The sequence below is a fragment of the Thalassophryne amazonica genome, chromosome 20, assembly GCF_902500255.1.
Source record: "Thalassophryne amazonica chromosome 20, fThaAma1.1, whole genome shotgun sequence".
In the NCBI taxonomy this organism is placed as follows: domain Eukaryota; kingdom Metazoa; phylum Chordata; class Actinopteri; order Batrachoidiformes; family Batrachoididae; genus Thalassophryne; species Thalassophryne amazonica.
Genome location: NC_047122.1, coordinates 16,090,387 through 16,109,235, shown reverse-complemented (window position 1 = coordinate 16,109,235; position 18,849 = coordinate 16,090,387). Strand labels below are relative to the sequence as shown.

Genomic DNA, 18,849 nt, shown 5'->3' with positions numbered 1-18,849 from the left:
AATCTGTTTTATTCACAAAGATTCAAAAAAATAAAGCTAAATGGTTTGTAACTGTATTTTATATGGAAAAAAAAAAGATTTTCAATATGAAGATACGGATTTATTTGCAGCTTTTTCAAATACATGTACATTACATATAAAAATCAAAGCTAAAAGACATTTCTATTGTTCTAAAAAGTTAAAAATACTAAAATAGTTTTACAAGCAGCAATACTACAAAAAAAAAAAAAAAAAAAGTTCTAGTGTCTATTGTAATTTTCGGGGAGGTAAAGGTCTAAACTTTGGACTGTAAAGGTTCAAGCGCTGGGTTTGCAACCAGCAGATCATCAGTTCAAGACCCTGTCAGAGTGAAAAATCACAAAGCATAATCAAAAATGAGATTGCTGAAATCCTGGCACTGCAAATTTTTGGAGGGACTGACTAAGGTTCTCTGAACAAAGTTGGTCCTGGTGTACAGTTGAACTCCTCACCTGACAGCACACAGACAGCGGTGTGTGTATGAATATGAAGCATCACTGTAAAGCACTTTGAGCTCCTGCTTCAGGTGGAAAAGTGTTGTATAAATGCAGTCCATTTGCGCTTGTGTACATGAATTTGTGTCACCTTTGTTTGGACTGAGAGTCTTCTCTTGTACCTAAAATCTCTTGTGCCTAAGAGAATATTGTCTTCTCCCATCACCTCCCCATAAGACAACTTTAAAACAAACAACAACAAAATCACCCCATCTTTAAGAAATGCAGAGGTTCAATGAGTATAACCAACCAAAGACTACACGTGAAATTAAGAAATTGAACAAAGAATTTAAACACAGCTGAGGTTTTTAGGGTCATTTAAATATTTTTGAAAGCATATGATGATGATGAATCAGAGCACAGTGAATCCAGAAATAATGAAACTTTTTTTTTGTAAAATATTGTGAATCAAAACACTGCACTCATAACTCCTGTTATAAGTTTTAACAGCAGAGGGCCCAAATCAAAGCAGGTTTCTTCCTACTGATCTGATCACAGACTCCTGAACGCTGTTTCAAAACAAAAGCATTGACAGTATTTTAAATCACTCCAAAACACAGTTTTGATTTTGCTGTCATGACTGCAGTCTGGATCAGTCTCTCTGGAAGATTCAAACATTCATTCCTGAGACTATGAAGAGCAAAAACTAAGAAACAAAGACAAAGAAAAAAACAGGGGGGTGATGGTGAGAAGCAAGCATCCTGAAACTGATGACTGGAGGCTTTAATTGGGTTAAAATGCAGAAATGAGCGAGTATCTTTATTGGGCGTACGCTGTGCGGAGACATAAAAACACTGAAAGAATAACGACCGTGAATGTGACAATCCATGGAACTCTGAAGGCAGAACAGTGTCATCTTCTACAGTTACTGCAAACTGTTTTTCATATGCTGCTGTAAAAATGAGAATGAAATATGAATGTACAGCTGTTGGGATGTTTAACAGGAGAAGCTTCGTCTTCCACATGGACTAGAAGTACAACTTGGCCATGGCTTGCAGAAACCTCTTCTTCCTTTTCTGGGCAGCCAGCTGAAGAACCTCCTCCGGGTTGCTGGTGTTCAGCTCCGTCTGTCCGATAGCTTGGATCTGAAAACAATCAAGAGTGTTACGACTCCTCAGTCACAGAACCTGAACGTCTGACCGGCACAGGTAAGAAATCAGAAAACAACACAAACAACACGTGCCCTGAGAATTTTATGACAACACCAACCAACAAGAGGTGTTCAGAGAGCACAGTATCCCCCGCTGGCAAATACTGCATTGGTACAAGTGCTTGCTAGAGTCTGATAATATTTCAAGGTATCTGATAACATTTGTTTTGTCAACACACACCAGCTATTTACACTTCTAGGAAAAACTGTAAAATGAGCTAAATTTAGTTAAGATTTTTTTCATAACTCAAGAGAAACATTTCTTGATGATGAATCACAGGATAGAATAATAAATATAACAACTGATAGTATAATATGCATATAATCAACATATAACAAGGACTTGTATCAAGTTTTACGAAATTCCTCTTAAAAATGTGACAGGAGTTGATTTCAGAATGCAGGCACCCATACATGAAACTGACGGAGTCAAGATTTGTTAATCAAGGGCCATGACTCTAGTCAAATTGGCCCAACTTGAGTGATATGATAATATGCGTATTACTGACCTTGTTATAACAAGGACTTGTACCAAGTTTCACAAAATTCCTCCTAAAAGTGTGAGATGAGTTGATTTCAGAATGCTTACACCCTTTGAGGGAGGGAAGGAGGGACAGACAGACAGACAGGCACATGACATAACCCCCTTCAGGCCTTCAGCCAACGAAGGATAAACTTAGACCAACCATACATCAGGTCCTGCTTTTTTCATAATAAAATTATCTTTCTGTAATGCTGGTTATCTCTGCAGTTTGAGCAGTTGTGTTACAAAATGTCCAAATAGTCCATGGGCCAAGCAGGCTTTCGGTACCACTTAAGGGTAAAAAACGACACTTAGCCAGGTAGGGGTCAATGAAGAATTCACAGAGGTCAAACTTTAAAAATGCTCGAGTCATGTTGAAAACCATATCACATACTTGTCTGATAGTTTGGACAATCTATGACGGAATGTTCTGGAGTTATGGGTTAAAAAGTAAACATTCAGTTTGTACAGGGGTCAAATATTAAAGCTGCTCCAATTTCAGTAACAAATTATGCAAATTATTGTTTGGGTTGACAGGGTTCTAAAAAGGAATAGTTTGCACCATCTGTCATGCTTAGTTATCATGTTACAGGGTAACATATGTCACATGTCATAGAATTCAATGGATGTTGACCTTGTTTGACCTTTACTTTGGAGACAAAGCAATCAACAGTCAAAATGATTCCATTTATTGATCCTTTTATTTCAACCAATAATCTACATCTTTCTTTCTTTCTTTCTTTTTTTTTTTTTGCTGAAATGGGACCAACTTTAACTTTTGACCCCTGTACAAACTGAAATTGACCTTTGTCACCATTTTTGCTGTTTTTACCCCATAACTCCAGAACATTCAGTCATAGATAGTCCAAACTATACCTTTTTGGAATAGTTATGATCAGACAAATAATGTGATATAGTTTTCAACATGACTGGAGGATTTTTAAAGTTTGATGTCTGTGTAATTCTTCATTGACCCCTAGCTGGCTACAGCTACCACCCTGGGATGGCTATCATACATTAATGTGTAGGCCATGGTACACAGAGGCTGGATTCTAAGTTTTGTTTTCCCCTTAAGTGGTACCGATTAGGTCAAAATTCATGACTGGCTCATGGACTAAATGCTCAATCAAATCAAATCAAATCAATTGTATTTATATAGCGCCAAATCACAACAAACAGTTGCCCCAAGGCGCTTTATATTGTAAGGAAAAGCCATACAATAATTACGGAAAAACCCCAACGGTCAAAACGACCCCCTGTGAGCAAGCACTTAGTGGCAGTGGAAAGGAAAAACTCCCTTCTAACAGGAAGAAACCTCCAGCAGAACCAGGCTCAGGGAGGGGCAGTCTTCTGCTGGGACTGGTTGGGGCTGAGGGAGAGAACCAGGAAAAAGACATGCTGTGGAGGGGAGCAGAGATCAATCACTAATGATTAAATGCAGAGTGGTGCATACAGAGCAAAAAGAGAAAGAAACACTCAGTGCATCATGGGAACCCCCCAGCAGTCTAAGTCTATAGCAGCATAACTAAGGGATGGTTCAGGGTCACCTGATCCAGCCCTAACTATAAGCTTTAGCAAAAATGAAGGTTTTAAGCCTAATCTTAAAAGTAGAGAGGGTGTCTGTCTCCCTGATCCGAATTGGGAGCTGGCTCCACAGGAGAGGAGCCTGAAAGCTGAAGGCTCTGCCTCCCATTCTACTCTTACAAACCCTAGGAACTACAAGTAAGCCTGCAGTCTGAGAGCGAAGCGCTCTATTGGGGTGATATGGTACTATGACGTCCCTAAGATAAGATGGGACCTGATTATTCAAAACCTTATAAGTAAGAAGAAGAATTTTAAATTCTATTCTAGAATTAACAGGAAGCCAATGAAGAGAGGCCAATATGGGTGAAATATACTCTCTCCTTCTATGTCCCCGTCAGTACTCTAGCTGCAGCATTTTGAATCAACTGAAGGCTTTTCAGGGAACTTTTAGGACAACCTGATAATAATGAATTACAATAGTCCAGCCTAAAGGAAATAAATGCATGAATTAGTTTTTCAGCATCACTCTGAGACAAGACCTTTCTAATTTTAGAGATATTGCGCAAATGCAAAAAAGCAGTCCTACATATTTGCTTAATATGCGCACTGAAGGACATATCCTGATCAAAAATGACTCCAAGATTTCTCACAGTATTACTAGAGGTCAGGGTAATGCCATCCAGAGTAAGGATCTGGTTAGACACCATGTTTCTAAGATTTGTGGGGCCAAGTACAATAACTTCAGTTTTATCTGAGTTTAAAAGCAGGAAATTAGACATCATCCATGTCTTTATGTCTGTAAGACAATCCTGCAGTTTAGCTAATTGGTGTGTGTCCTCTGGCTTCATGGATAGATAAAGCTGAGTATCATCTGCGTAACAATGAAAATTTAAGCAATGCTGTCTAATAATACTGCCTAAGGGAAGCATGTATAAAGTGAATAAAATTGGTCCTAGCACAGAACCTTGTGGAACTCCATAATTAACCTTAGTCTGTGAAGAAGATTCCCCATTTACATGAACAAATTGTAATCTATTAGATAAATATGATTCAAACCACCGCAACGCAATGCCTTTAATGAGGTGGGCTTCATAGATAATTGGCAAAGCTTCTGGGGAAAACCTGGTCTTGTTAGGAGAGACGGCATCCATCCCACTTTGGATGGAGCAGCTCTCATTTCTAGAAATCTGGCCAATTTTTTTAAATCCTCCAAACCGTGACTATCCAGGGTTGGGACCAGGAAGCAGAGTTGTAGTCTTACACACCTCTCTGCAGCTTCTCTCCCCCTGCCATCCCCTCATTACCCCATCCCTGTAGAGACGGTGCCTGCTCCCAGACCACCAATAACCAGCAAAAATCTATTTAAGCATAAAAATTCAAAAAGAAAAAATAATATAGCACCTTCAACTGCACCACAGACTAAAACAGTTAAATGTGGTCTATTAAACATTAGGTCTCTTGCTTCTAAGTCCCTGTTAGTAAATGATATAATAATTGATCAACATATTGATTTATTCTGCCTTACAGAAACCTGGTTACAGCAGGATGAATATGTTAGTTTAAATGAGTCAACACCCACGAGTCACACTAACTGCCAGAATGCTCGTAGCACGGGCCGAGGCGGAGGATTAGCAGCAATCTTCCATTCCAGCTTATTAATTAATCAAAAACCCAGACAGAGCTTTAATTCATTTGAAAGCTTGACTCTTAGTCTTGTCCATCCAAATTGGAAGTCCCAAAAACCAGTTTTATTTGTTATTATCTATCGTCCACCTGGTCGTTACGGTGAGTTTCTCTGTGAATTTTCAGACATTTGGTCTGACTTAGTGCTTAGCTCAGATAAGATAATTATAGTAGGCGATTTTAACATCCACACAGATGCTGAGAATGACAGCCTCAACACTGCATTTAATCTATTATTAGACTCAATTGGCTTTGCTCAAAATGTAAATGAGTCCACCCACCACTTTAATCATATCTTAGATCTTGTTCTGACTTATGGTATGGAAATTGAAGACTTAACAGTATTCCCTGAAAACTCCCTTCTGTCTGATCATTTCTTAATAACATTTACATTTACTCTGATGGACTACCCAGCAGTGGGGAATAACTTTCATTACACTATTAGTCTTTCAGAAAGCACTGTAACTAGGTTTAAGGATATGATTCCTTCTTTATGTTCTCTAATGCCATATACCAACACAGTGCAGAGTAGCTACCTAAACTCTGTAAGTGAGATAGAGTATCTCATCAATAGTTTTACATCCTCATTGAAGACAACTTTGGATGCTGTAGCTCCTCTGAAAAAGAGAGCTTTAAATCAGAAGTGCCTGACTCTGTGGTATAACTCACAAACTCGCAGCTTAAAGCAGATAACCCGTAAGTTGGAGAGGAAATGGCGTCTCACTAATTTAGAAGATCTTCACTTAGCCTGGAAAAAGAGTCTGTTGCTCTATAAAAAAGCCCTCCGTAAAGCTAGGACATCTTACTACTCATCACTAATTGAAGAAAATAAGAACAACCCAGGTTTCTTTTCAGCACAGTAGCCAGGCTGACAAAGAGTCAGCGCTCTATTGAGCCGAATATTCCTTTAACTTTAACTAGTAATGACTTCATGACTTTCTTTGCTAATAAAATTTTAACTATTAGAGAAAAAATTACTCATAACCATCCCAAAGACGTATTGTTATCTTTGGCTGCTTTCAGTGATGCCGGTATTTGGTTAGACTCTTTCTCTCCGATTGTTCTGTCTGAGTTATTTTCATTAGTTACTTCATCCAAACCATCAACATGTCTATTAGACCCCATTCCTACCAGGCTGCTCAAGGAAGCCCTACCATTATTTAATGCTTCGATCTTAAATATGATCAATCTATCTTTATTAGTTGGCTATGTACCACAGGCTTTTAAGGTGGCAGTAATTAAACCATTACTTAAAAAGCCATCACTTGACCCAGCTATCTTAGCTAATTATAGGCCAATCTCCAACCTTCCTTTTCTCTCAAAAATTCTTGAAAGGGTAGTTGTAAAACAGCTAACTGATCATCTGCAGAGGAATGGTCTATTTGAAGAGTTTCAGTCAGGTTTTAGAATTCATCATAGTACAGAAACAGCATTAGTGAAGGTTACAAATGATCTTCTTATGGCCTCGGACAGTGGACTCATCTCTGTGCTTGTTCTGTTAGACCTCAGTGCTGCTTTTGATACTGTTGACCATAACATTTTATTACAGAGATTAGAGCATGCCATAGGTATTAAAGGCACTGCGCTGCGGTGGTTTGAATCATATTTGTCTAATAGATTACAATTTGTTCATGTAAATGGGGAATCTTCTTCACAGACTAAAGTTAATTATGGAGTTCCACAAGGTTCTGTGCTAGGACCAATTTTATTCACTTCACATGCTTCCCTTAGGCAGTATTATTAGACGGTATTGCTTAAATTTTCATTGTTACGCAGATGATACCCGGCTTTATCTATCCATGAAGCCAGAGGACACACACCAATTAGCTAAACTGCAGGATTGTCTTACAGACATAAAGACATGGATGACCTCTAATTTCCTGCTTTTAAACTCAGATAAAACTGAAGTTATTGTACTTGGCCCCACAAATCTTAGAAACATGGTGTCTAACCAGATCCTTACTCTGGATGGCATTACCCTGACCTCTAGTAATACTGTGAGAAATCTTGGAGTCATTTTTGATCAGGATATGTCATTCAAAGCGCATATTAAACAAATATGTAGGACTGCTTTTTTGCATTTACGCAATATCTCTAAAATCAGAAAGGTCTTGTCTCAGAGTGATGCTGAAAAACTAATTCATGCATTTATTTCCTCTAGGCTGGACTATTGTAATTCATTATTATCAGGTTGTCCTAAAAGTTCCCTAAAAAGCCTTCAGTTAATTCAAAATGCTGCAGCTAGAGTACTGACGGGGACTAGAAGGAGAGAGCATATCTCACCCATATTGGCCTCTCTTCATTGGCTTCCTGTTAATTCTAGAATAGAATTTAAAATTCTTCTTCTTACTTATAAGGTTTTGAATAATCAGGTCCCATCTTATCTTAGGGACCTCGTAGTACCATATCACCCCAATAGAGCGCTTCGCTCTCAGACTGCAGGCTTACTTGTAGTTCCTAGGGTTTGTAAGAGTAGAATGAGAGGCAGAGCCTTCAGCTTTCAGGCTCCTCTCCTGTGGAACCAGCTCCCAATTCAGATCAGGGAGACAGACACCCTCTCTACTTTTAAGATTAGGCTTAAAACTTTCCTTTTTGCTAAAGCTTATAGTTAGGGCTGGATCAGGTGACCCTGAACCATCCCTTAGTTATGCTGCTATAGACGTAGACTGCTGGGGGGTTCCCATGATGCACTGTTTCTTTCTCTTTTTGCTCTTTATGCACCACTCTGCATTTAATCATTAGTGATCGATCTCTGCTCCCCTCCACAGCATGTCTTTTTCCTGGTTCTCTCCCTCAGCCCCAACCAGTCCCAGCAGAAGACTGCCCCTCCCTGAGCCTGGTTCTGCTGGAGGTTTCTTCCTGTTAAAAGGGAGTTTTTCCTTCCCACTGTAGCCAAGTGCTTGCTCACAGGGGGTCGTTTTGACCGTTGTGGTTTTACATAATTATTGTATGGCCTTGCCTTACAATATAAAGCGCCTTGGGGCAACTGTTTGTTGTGATTTGGCGCTATATAAAAAAATTGATTGATTGATTGATCTTCTTATGGCCTCAGACAGTGGACTCATCTCTGTGCTTGTTCTGTTAGACCTCAGTGCTGATTTTGATACTGTTGACCATAAAATTTTATTACAGAGATTAGAGCATGCCATATGTATTAAAGGCACTGCGCTGCGGTGGTTTGAATCATATTTATCTAATAGATTACAATTTGTTCATGTAAATGGGGAATCTTCTTCACAGACTAAGGTTAATTATGGAGTTCCACAAGGTTCTGTACTAGGACCAATTTTATTCACTTTATACATGCTTCCCTTAGGCAGTATTATTAGACAGCATTGCTTAAATTTTCATTGTTACGCAGATGATACTCAGCTTTATCTATCCATGAAGCCAGAGGACACACAACAATTAGCTAAACTGCAGGATTGTCTTACAGACATAAAGACATGGATGACCTCTAATTTCCTGCTTTTAAACTCAGATAAAACTGAAGTTATTGTACTTGGCCCCACAAATCTTAGAAACATGGTGTCTAACCAGATCCTTACTCTGGATGGCATTACCCTGACCTCTAGTAATACTGTGAGAAATCTTGGAGTCGTTTTTGATCAGGATATGTCATTCAATGCGCATATTAAACAAATATGTAGGACTGCTTTTTTTGCATTTACGCAATATCTCTAAAATTAGAAAGGTCTTGTCTCAGAGTGATGCTGAAAAACTAATTCATGCATTTATTTCCTCTAGGCTGGACTATAGTGATTCATTATTATCAGGTTGTCCTAAAAGTTCCCTGAAAAGCCTTCAGTTAATTCAAAATGCTGCAGCTAGAGTACTAACGGGGACTAGAAGGAGAGAGCATATCTCACCCATATTGGCCTCTCTTCATTGGCTTCCTGTTAATTCTAGAATAGAATTTAAAATTCTTCTTCTTACTTATAAGGTTTTGAATAATCAGGTCCCATCTTATCTTAGGGACCTCATAGTACCATATCACCCCAATAGAGCGCTTCGCTCTCAGACTGCAGGCTTACTTGTAGTTCCTAGGGTTTGTAAGAGTAGAATGGGAGGCAGAGCCTTCAGCTTTCAGGCTCCTCTCCTGTGGAACCAGCTCCTAATTCAGATCAGGGAGACAGACACCCTCTCTACCTTTAAGATTAGGCTTAAAACTTTCCTTTTTGCTAAAGCTTATAGTTAGGGTTGGATCAGGTGACCCTGAACCATCCCTTAGTTATGCTGCTATAGACTTAGACTGCCTGGTTCTGCTGGAGGTTTCTTCCTGTTAAAAGGGAGTTTTAAATTCCCACTGTCGCCAAGTGCTTGCTCACAGGGGGTCGTTTTGACCGTTGGGGTTTTTACGTAATTATTGTACGGCCTTGCCTTACAATATAATATAATATTTGTTGTGATTTGGCGCTATATAAATAAAATTGATTGATTGAAATTGATTTGACTTAATACCTATGGCATGCTCTAATCTCTGTAATAAAATGTTATGGTCAACAGTATCAGAAGCAGCACTGAGGTCTAACAGGACAAGCACAGAGATGAGTCCACTGTCTGAGGCCAAAAGAAGATCATTTGTAACCTTCACTAATGCTGTTTCTGTACTATGATGAATTCTAAAACCTGACTGAAACGCTTCAAATAGACAATTCCTCTGCAAATGATCAGTTAGCTGTTTTACAACTACCCTTTCAAGAATTTTTGAGAGCAAAGGAAGGTTGCAAATTGGCCTATAATTAGCTAAGATAGCTGGGTCAAGTGATGGCTTTTTAAGTAATGGTTTAATTACTGCCACCTTAAAAGCCTGTGGTACATAGCCAACTAATAAAGATAGATTGATCATATTTAAGATTGAAGCATTAATTAATGGTAGGACTTCCTTGAGCAGGCTGGTAGGAATGGGGTCTAATAGACATGTTGATGGTTTGGAGGAAGTAACTAATGAAAATAACTCAGACAGAACAATCGGAGAGAAAGAGTCTAACCAAATACCGGCATCACTGAAAGCAGCCAAAGATAACGATATGTCTTTAGGACGGTTATGAGTAATTTTTTCTCTAATAGTTAAAATTTTATTAGCAAAGAAAGTCATGAAGTCATTACTAGTTAAAGTTAAAGGAATACTCGGCTAAATAGAGCTCTGACTCTTTGTCAGCCTGGCTACAGTGCTGAAAAAAAAAACCTGGGGTTGTTCTTATTTTCTTCAATTAGTGATGAGTAGTAAGATGTCCTAGCTTTACGGAGGGCTTTTTTATAGAGCAACAGACTCTTTTTCCAGGCTAAGTGAAGATCTTCTAAATTAGTGAGACGCCATTTCCTCTCCAACTTACAGGTTATCTGCTTTAAGCTGCGAGTTTGTGAGTTATACCACGGAGTCAGGCATTTCTGATTTAAGGCTCTCTTTTTCAGAGGAGCTACAGCATCCAAAGTTGTCCTCAATGAGGATGTAAAACTATTGACGAGATAATCTATCTCACTCACAGAGTTTAGCTAGCTACTCTGCACTGTGTTGGTATATGGCATTGGAGAACATAAAGAAGGAATCATATCCTTAAACCTAGTTACAGCGCTTTCTGAAAGACTTCTACTGTAATGAAACTTATTCCCCACTGCTGGGTAGTCCATCAGAGTAAATGTAAATGTTATTAAGAAATGATCAGACAGAAAGGGGTTTTCAGGGAATACTGTTAAGTCTTCAATTTTCATACCATAAATCAGAACAAGAGCTAAGGTATGATTAAAGTGGTGGGTGGACTCATTTACATTTTGAGCAAAGCCAATCGAGTCTAACAATAGATTAAATGCAGTGTTGAGACTGTCATTCTCAGCATCTGTGTGGATGTTAAAATCGCCCACTATAATTATCTTATCTGAGCTAAGCACTAAGTCAGACAAAAGGTCCGAAAATTCACAGAGAAACTCACAGTAACGACCAGGTGGACAATAGATAATAACAAATAAAACTGGTTTTTGGGACTTCCAATTTGGATGGACAAGACTAAGAGTCAAGCTTTCAAATTAATTAAAGCTCTGTCTGGGTCTTTGATTAATTAATAAGCTGGAGTGGAAGATTGCTGATAATCCTCCGCCTCGGCCCGTGCTACGAGCGTTCTGGCAGTTAGTGTGACTCGTGGGTGTTGACTCATTTAAACTAACATATTCATCCTGCTGTAACCAGGTTTCTGTAAGGCAGAATAAATCAATATGTTGATCAATTATTATATCATTTACTAACAGGGACTTAGAAGAGAGAGACCTAATGTTTAATAAACCACCTTTAACTATTTTAGTCTGTGGTGCAGTTGAAGGTGCTATATTATTTTTTCTTTTTTAATTTTTATGCTTAAATAGATTTTTACTGGTTGTTGGTGGTCTGGGAGCAGGCACCGTCTCTACGGGGATGGGGTAATGAGGGGATGGCAGGGGGAGAGAAGCTGCAGAGAGGTGTGTAAGACTACAACTCTGCTTCCTGGTCCCAACCCTGGGTAGTCACGGTTTGGAGGATTTAAGAAAATTGGCCAGATTTCTAGAAATGAGAGCTGCTCCATCCAAAGTGGGATGGATGCCGTCTCTCCTAACAAGACCAGGTTTTCCCCAGAAGCTTTGCCAATTATCTATGAAGCCCACCTCATTTTTTGGACACCACTCAGACAGCCAGCAATTCAAGGAGAACATGCGGCTAAACATGTCACTCCCAGTCCGACTGGGGAGGGGCCCAGAGATCAATGAGACATCAAGGTCAGGCTGGACATCTCTTTTTAAAAATGCCCACATGTCAACACCTGGACAATAAAAACACATTCAGCGGTGTAAGTCCTCCAAATTAACCAGGTTATCAATCTGTAGGCAAGTAGTTTAACATTTATCCCTTTAAAACAAAGCACCTGGGCGAGTGAATCGTTCAGCCAGCAGAAGTCAATGCATAAATCTGTTTCGATATCTCATGTAGCTCCTGAGATGCTGTTGTCTGATTTGACCCATGACTTGTTTTGTGAGAGGACGGCCTATTGAGTTTATCCACAGAGTTTGAAAGAAACTGCTCTTTGCATTTTTGGAGATATCACCACAGACAGACATAAATATTCACCCATTAAACGGCACCAGGTGAACAAAACCTGCGGCTGAGCGTCAATAGGATTTGAACTACTCACCGCAATTTGTCTCTTCTCAGTTTCCCCCCGTTTGTGGTGAATATCTGAATTTGTTTTTAGTAAAAGAAAAAAGTAAACATCTCATAATTTTAAGGTTTTTCTTTTCAAGAGCATTATGTGACCATTCAGTCATCATCGTTAACTGATAGAACTTGATGACTAATTTCTTGGGTCATATTTGTGGCTGCAGTTTGCAGGCTTGGTAAATACTGTACAACATCATATAGACTTTAAAGGGATAATGCAACATTTACTTATTAAACAAAAAAGAGAACACATTTCTGAGTCTGGCGATTGCTCACGTGCAAAAAGCAGCTTAGCATTTTTAAAAATCAACAAATGAATAACAGGAAGGATACATGTGAGATATTCCAAAATGGTGATGTCCCAGATGTAGTCGTACAGTGAGTCCATGGCGTCGTGACTATCAATGGAAAATATCAAGATATTTATCAATCACGTGATGATGGGGGACACTGGCTCTGTAAATGTGATACAGCGGAGAGGGTACCTGTTCTGTTCCTGTAGAGCTTTAAAGGCTGTCATGTAATCAACCTCTCGCAAAAACTGGCACAAAACAGCAACCTGGGGCAAAAAAAACAAAAAAACAAAAACTGTTTAACACTGGAAACTAATCACTAAAATAATAATATGTGACTGAAATGTGCAATGCAGCATAATGTGGGGAAATATTTAAAATAATAAAAAGAGAAGCAGAGATGAAACAATTAGATAAGATACACATAAAAATAAATAAATACATAAAAGTTAACTTTTGGTGAGGGATGCCTGCAGGAAACACTGCCTGTTAGAGAGTAAATGCCGCCAAAATTTGTTTGTCACACTCACTCATCTTCAACCGCTTATCCGGGATCTGGTCACAGGGGCAACAGCTCCAGCAGGGGACCCCAGACTTCCCTTTCCCGTGCCACATTGACCACCTCTGACCGGGGGATCCTGAGGCATTCACAGGCCAGTGTGGAGATATAATCTCTCCACCTAGTCCTGGGTCTTCCCAGAGGTCTACTCTCAGATGGACGTGCCTGGAACATTTCCCTAGGGAGGCGCCTAGGGGGCATCCTTACCAGATGCAAGAACCACCTCAACTGGCTCCTTTCAACGTGAAGAAGCAGCGACTCTAGTCCGAGCTCCCCACGGATGACTGAGCTTCTCACCCTATCTCTAAGGGAGATACCAGCCACACTCCTAAGGAAGCCCATTTCGGCTGCTTGTACCTGTGATCTACTTCTTTCGGTCATGACCCAACCCTCATGACCATAGATGAGAGTAGGAACAAAGATTGATCAGTAGCTCGAGAGCTTCATCTTTTGGCTCAGCTCCCTTTTCATCACAACAGTACAGTACAGCGAATCTAATGCCGCTCCTGCTGCGCCGATTCTCTGGCCAATCTCACGCTCCATTGTCCCCTCACTCATGAACAAGACCTCGAGATACTTGAACTCCTTCACTTGGGGCAAGATCACACTCCCTACCTGGAATAGACAACCCATCAGTTTCTTAGGGGTAGATCATTCCGTAGAGTGAAATTAGGCAATCCTTCAATTTCCTGTTGAGAACCATGGCCTCAGATTTAGAGGTGCTGATCCTCAACCCAGCCGCTTCACACTCAGCTGCAAACCGATCCAGTGGGTGTTGGAGGTCACAGGCTAATGATGCCAACAGGACCACATCATCTGCAAAAAGCAGTGATGAGACCCTAAGCCCACCAAACTCGAAACCCTCCTCCCCCCAACTACACTTCGATATCCTGTCCATGAATATCACAAACAGGATTAGTGACAAGATGCAGCCCTGACAGAGGCCAACCTCCAGCAGACACAAGTCCGACTTACTGCAGAGCACCCAAACACAGCTCTCACTTTGTGAGTACAGAGATTGGATGGCCCTGAGAAGAGACCCTACAGCACCTCCCACAGTATCTCCCGGGTACCCGACCATATGCCTTCTCCAATTCCACAAAACACTTGTAGACTGGATGGGCATACTCCCAGGCACCCTCCAGGACCCTTGTGAGAGTAAAGAGCTGGTCAGCTGTTCCACAATCAGGACGGACCCGCATTGTTCTTCTTCAATCAGAGGTTCGACTATCGGCCAAACCCTCCTTTCCATCACCCTGGAGTAGACTTTACCAGGGAGGCTGAGTAGTGTAATGCCCCTGTAATTGCCACACACTCTCTGGGCCCTTTTCTTAAATATGGGAACCACCACCCCAGTTTGCCACTTATTAGGCACTGTCCCAGACCTCAACACAATGTTGAAGAGACGTCTCATCCAAGACAGTCCCTCCACACCCAGAGCCTTCAGCATTTCTGGACGGATTTCATCAATCCCCGGGGCCTTGCCACTGCAGAGTTGTTTGACAACCTCAGTAACTTCCACCAGGGAAATTGATGATGATCCCCCATCAGCTTCCAGGTCTGCCCCTACTATAGAGGGTGCTCAGGTCTGATGCAGAAGTTCCTCAAAGTGTTAGTTCCAGTGGCAGATTACATCCTCAGTTGAGGTCAACAGACTCCCATCCTTACTGTCGATAGCTTGGAAATCTGCTTGTGATTTATCCAAATGTGACCGTACTTTCTATTTGGCAGAGTTGTTGCTGATTGTCTCTGCTGGATTAAACTATATTGACACTCCTTTGTGGTGGAAAACCTGGTGTGGAGGAAACTGACATGACAGAGTGTTTGGCAGAAGGAATTCATCTGTCTTGATTTTTAAAGAACTGAGTGTATAATTCAAAAGTAAGTTAGGGACGAGTAAATGCAAGGGACACAATATGATTTCTGGCTGTCAGCCCATCAACCAGCCCAAGTTTTGGAAATCACTTCACCATCAAGTCAACATCTTATTAAAGCTTATTTAACTTTTAAGCTTGAACATTTTAAGAACATGATTACATATCTGTACTAGTGCGGTTAAAAAAAAAGGAATTTATAAAAGGTCAGAAATTGCTTACTTTTGGGGGCACATAGAGTTCCTCTGACTTCCCAGTATGTATAAAATGTTTGACTTTCAGAATTTTACAGTTCTTGAGTATTAAGATACAGAAGTTTGCCAGAACGATGTACAGGACAGAATGTAAATGCATCTCTAAATGTGACCAGGTGGTGGTGCTCCAGTGTGAGAAGTGCATACATTAAACCTGGTGTCACGTACTGACATTACCCCATACCAGATTTGTATATTCATTATCTGGACAGAAAAGGGAGTTTTCTGTACTGTTCTGAGTTTAGACTTTTTGTGTACGGACCAAAATCAGGTTTACAGGTGGGTTATTTTTCCTCTATAAATTCCAACCAGCTCTCAGTCCTTTCTACACACAGAAAGAGTAAATCCCCCGTTGTTGTTTTTTTTACACATCTACAAATCTAGTACGGGGGTCATCTCAGTATGTGACACTGGGTTAAGGAATGACAGGACCATCCCAAATGTGTGCTGAATGTCACAGCCTTTCACTGTACGGTTATAGTGCTGACATGAAACGTGACATGTTCTGAAGGCTGGCTAGCCGGCAGGGGATAAAACTCCAACATGATGGTGGGATTTCAGGTGTTTAAGATTTTTTTGCTCAGTATTCTTGCTGATCATATAAATTTTCATTTCAAGTGGAGAAGTAAGAATTGCTGGAATATGTGACCTGTGTGTGGCAGTTCATCATCGAACAGCACTTTATCATCCGCTTCAGAACCTGCAAAACAACAGTCAGAGCGTCATTATGGAACCCGTGGTAGCGGACTGAATGTTAGAGCCAAGAGGCACTGCACAGGATACCTGGTCGGAGTAGATATCAGGCGGCACAGCTTTGGTGAAGAAGTCGGAGCAGACGGCTCCAGCCTGCAGGTAGAAGTTGAGTGCAGCAGAGTACTGGTTGATCACTACAAAAAAACAAAACCACATGATGCCATTGTAGTGTATATTATTTCAATAAGACTGGTAATGTAACAAAGAAAAAGCATATATTAAGAAATGCAAGCTGATGATTTTTGTTGTATGTGTAAAATGAAGTATTATGACACTCACTAGATGGTTAGAAAAAAGAAAAACCGTCACTGCAGGAAATAGTTAACAAGTGTTCACAAGCATACCTGATGCACTGCGTTTATACTCCTCAATGCACTGTATGTAAACCACGTGATTGTGTGGAAAAAATACATTATTTTTAAAAAAATTACCACAAGCAAAACTTAACAGTGAATAATCAGAATGAAACTTTTTTTAAATAAAAGGCCAAACAGTTTAAAAACAATGGTGAACGAAAAAAATCACTGTTATTAAAAAAATAAGATAAGAGATAAGACTTTATTGATCTCACAGTGGAGAAATTCACATGTTAGGTCAGCTCTTAAAAAGACACACAAGATGGGTGCAAGTAGAGGAAAATGTGCATCAAACAGCATGTGCAAGGATAAGCAATAATAATAATACTTGTAGCAATAAAATGAGGTAGAAAATGAGGTAGAAATAGTGTGTGTGTGTATATATAAGTACATATGCATATATAAACATGATTGGAATTGAAAAAAAAAATGAAAACAAAAGTATGACCTGACATGAACTGTACTCATGCCCAAGGCCAGGGCTTAGCAAACCATGGCTCCGGAGCTGCATGTGGCTCTTTAAGTCCTCAACTGGGACTCCCTGTACCTTAAAGGTTCCGTGACCGTGAATTTTTTTTTGTTGTTGTTGTTTGTTTCTCCTGTGCAGCAGCATCTTTTAATTTGAAAATCTCAGAGGATTTCAGACCAAGTGATGATGTGACGTAACTGTAGCACCTTTGCAGGCAACCAATCACGCGGAGTATCTTCACAAAGACACTACATTCTGCTCAGTGAGGGTGAGAACATCAGTGCACGTGAGACAGTGAACGCGGAGTGGAAAGGGAGGAGCTTGATTGTTCTGTCTGAGTTATTTTCATTAGTTACTTCCTCCAAACCATCAACATGTCTATTAGACCCCATTCCTACCAGCCTGCTCAAGGAAGCCCTACCATTAATTAATGCTTCGATCTTAAATATGATCAATCTATCTTTATTAGTTGGCTATGTACCACAGGCTTTTAAGGTGGCAGTAATTAAACCATTACTTAAAAAGCCATCACTTGACCCAGCTATCTTAGCTAATTATAGGCCAATCTCCAACCTTCCTTTTCTCTCAAAAATTCTTGAAAGGGTAGTTGTAAAACAGCTAACTGATCATCTGCAGAGGAATGGTCTATTTGAAGAGTCTGTCAGGTTTTAGAATTCATCATAGTACAGAAACAGCATTAGTGAAGGACCAATTTTATTCACTTCATACATGCTTCCCTTAGGCAGTATTATTAGACAGCATTGCTTAAATTTTCATTGTTACGCAGATGATACCCAGCTTTATCTATCCATGAAGCCAGAGGACACACACACCGATTAGCTAAACTGCAGGATTAGAGAAGACATGGATGACCTCTAATTTCCTGCTTTTAAACTCAGATAAAACTGAAGTTATTGTACTTGGCCCCACAAATCTTAGAAACATGGTGTCTAACCAGATCCTTACTCTGGATGGCATTACCCTGACCTCTAGTAATACTGTGAGAAATCTTGGAGTCACTTTTGATCAGGATATGTCCTTCAGTGCGCATATTAAGCAAATATGTAGGACTGCTTTTTTTGCATTTGCGCAATATTTCTAAAATTAGAAAGGTCTTGTCTCAGAGTGATGCTGAAAAATTAATTCATGCATTTATTTCCTCTAGGCTGGACTATTGTAATTCATTATTATCAGGTTGTCCTAAAAGTTCCCTGAAAAGCCTTCAGTTAATTCAAAATGCTGCAGCTAGAGTACTGACGGGGACTAGAAGGAGAGAGCATATTTCACCCATATTGGCCTCTCTTCATTGGCTTCCTGTTAATTCTAGAATAGAATTTAAAATTCTTCTTCTTACTTATAAGGTTTTGAATAATCAGGTCCCATCTTATCTTAGGGACCTCATACTACCATATCACCCCAACAGAGTGCTTCGCTCTCAGACTGCAGGCTTACTTGTAGTTCCTAGGGTTTGTAAGAGTAGAATGGGAGGCAGAGCCTTCAGCTTTCAGGCTCCTCTCCTGTGGAACCAGCTCCCAATTCGAATCAGGGAGACAGACACCCTCTCTACTTTTAAGATTAGGCTTAAAATTTTCCTTTTTGCTAAAGCTTATAGTTAGGGCTGGATCAGGTGACCCTGAACCATCCCTTAGTTATGCTGCTATAGACGTAGACTGCTGGGGGGTTCCCATGATGCACTGAGTGTTTCTTTCTCTTTTT

The 18,849-nt window shown here is 40.1% G+C and overlaps 1 protein-coding gene across 3 annotated transcripts in view; it reads right to left on the bottom strand.

The window, feature by feature from the left end:
* Positions 1-1,078: 1,078 nt before the first annotated feature.
* Positions 1,079-18,849, bottom strand: part of ints8 (integrator complex subunit 8) — a 50,248-nt gene continuing 32,477 nt past the window's right edge. For 2 of the 3 annotated variants that reach the window (XM_034160708.1, XM_034160706.1), the window contains exons 23-28: positions 16,339-16,442; positions 16,205-16,255; positions 13,061-13,134; positions 12,909-12,973; positions 12,550-12,593; positions 1,481-1,597 (exon numbers count right to left, since the gene is read on the bottom strand). In XM_034160708.1, the coding sequence (XP_034016599.1) occupies positions 1,481-1,597; positions 12,550-12,593; positions 12,909-12,973; positions 13,061-13,134; positions 16,205-16,255; positions 16,339-16,442 (455 nt within the window). Of the gene's footprint in view, positions 1,598-12,549; positions 12,594-12,908; positions 12,974-13,060; positions 13,135-16,204; positions 16,256-16,338; positions 16,443-18,849 lie in introns of all 3 variants that reach the window. The other variant, XM_034160707.1, reaches the window with a different exon arrangement.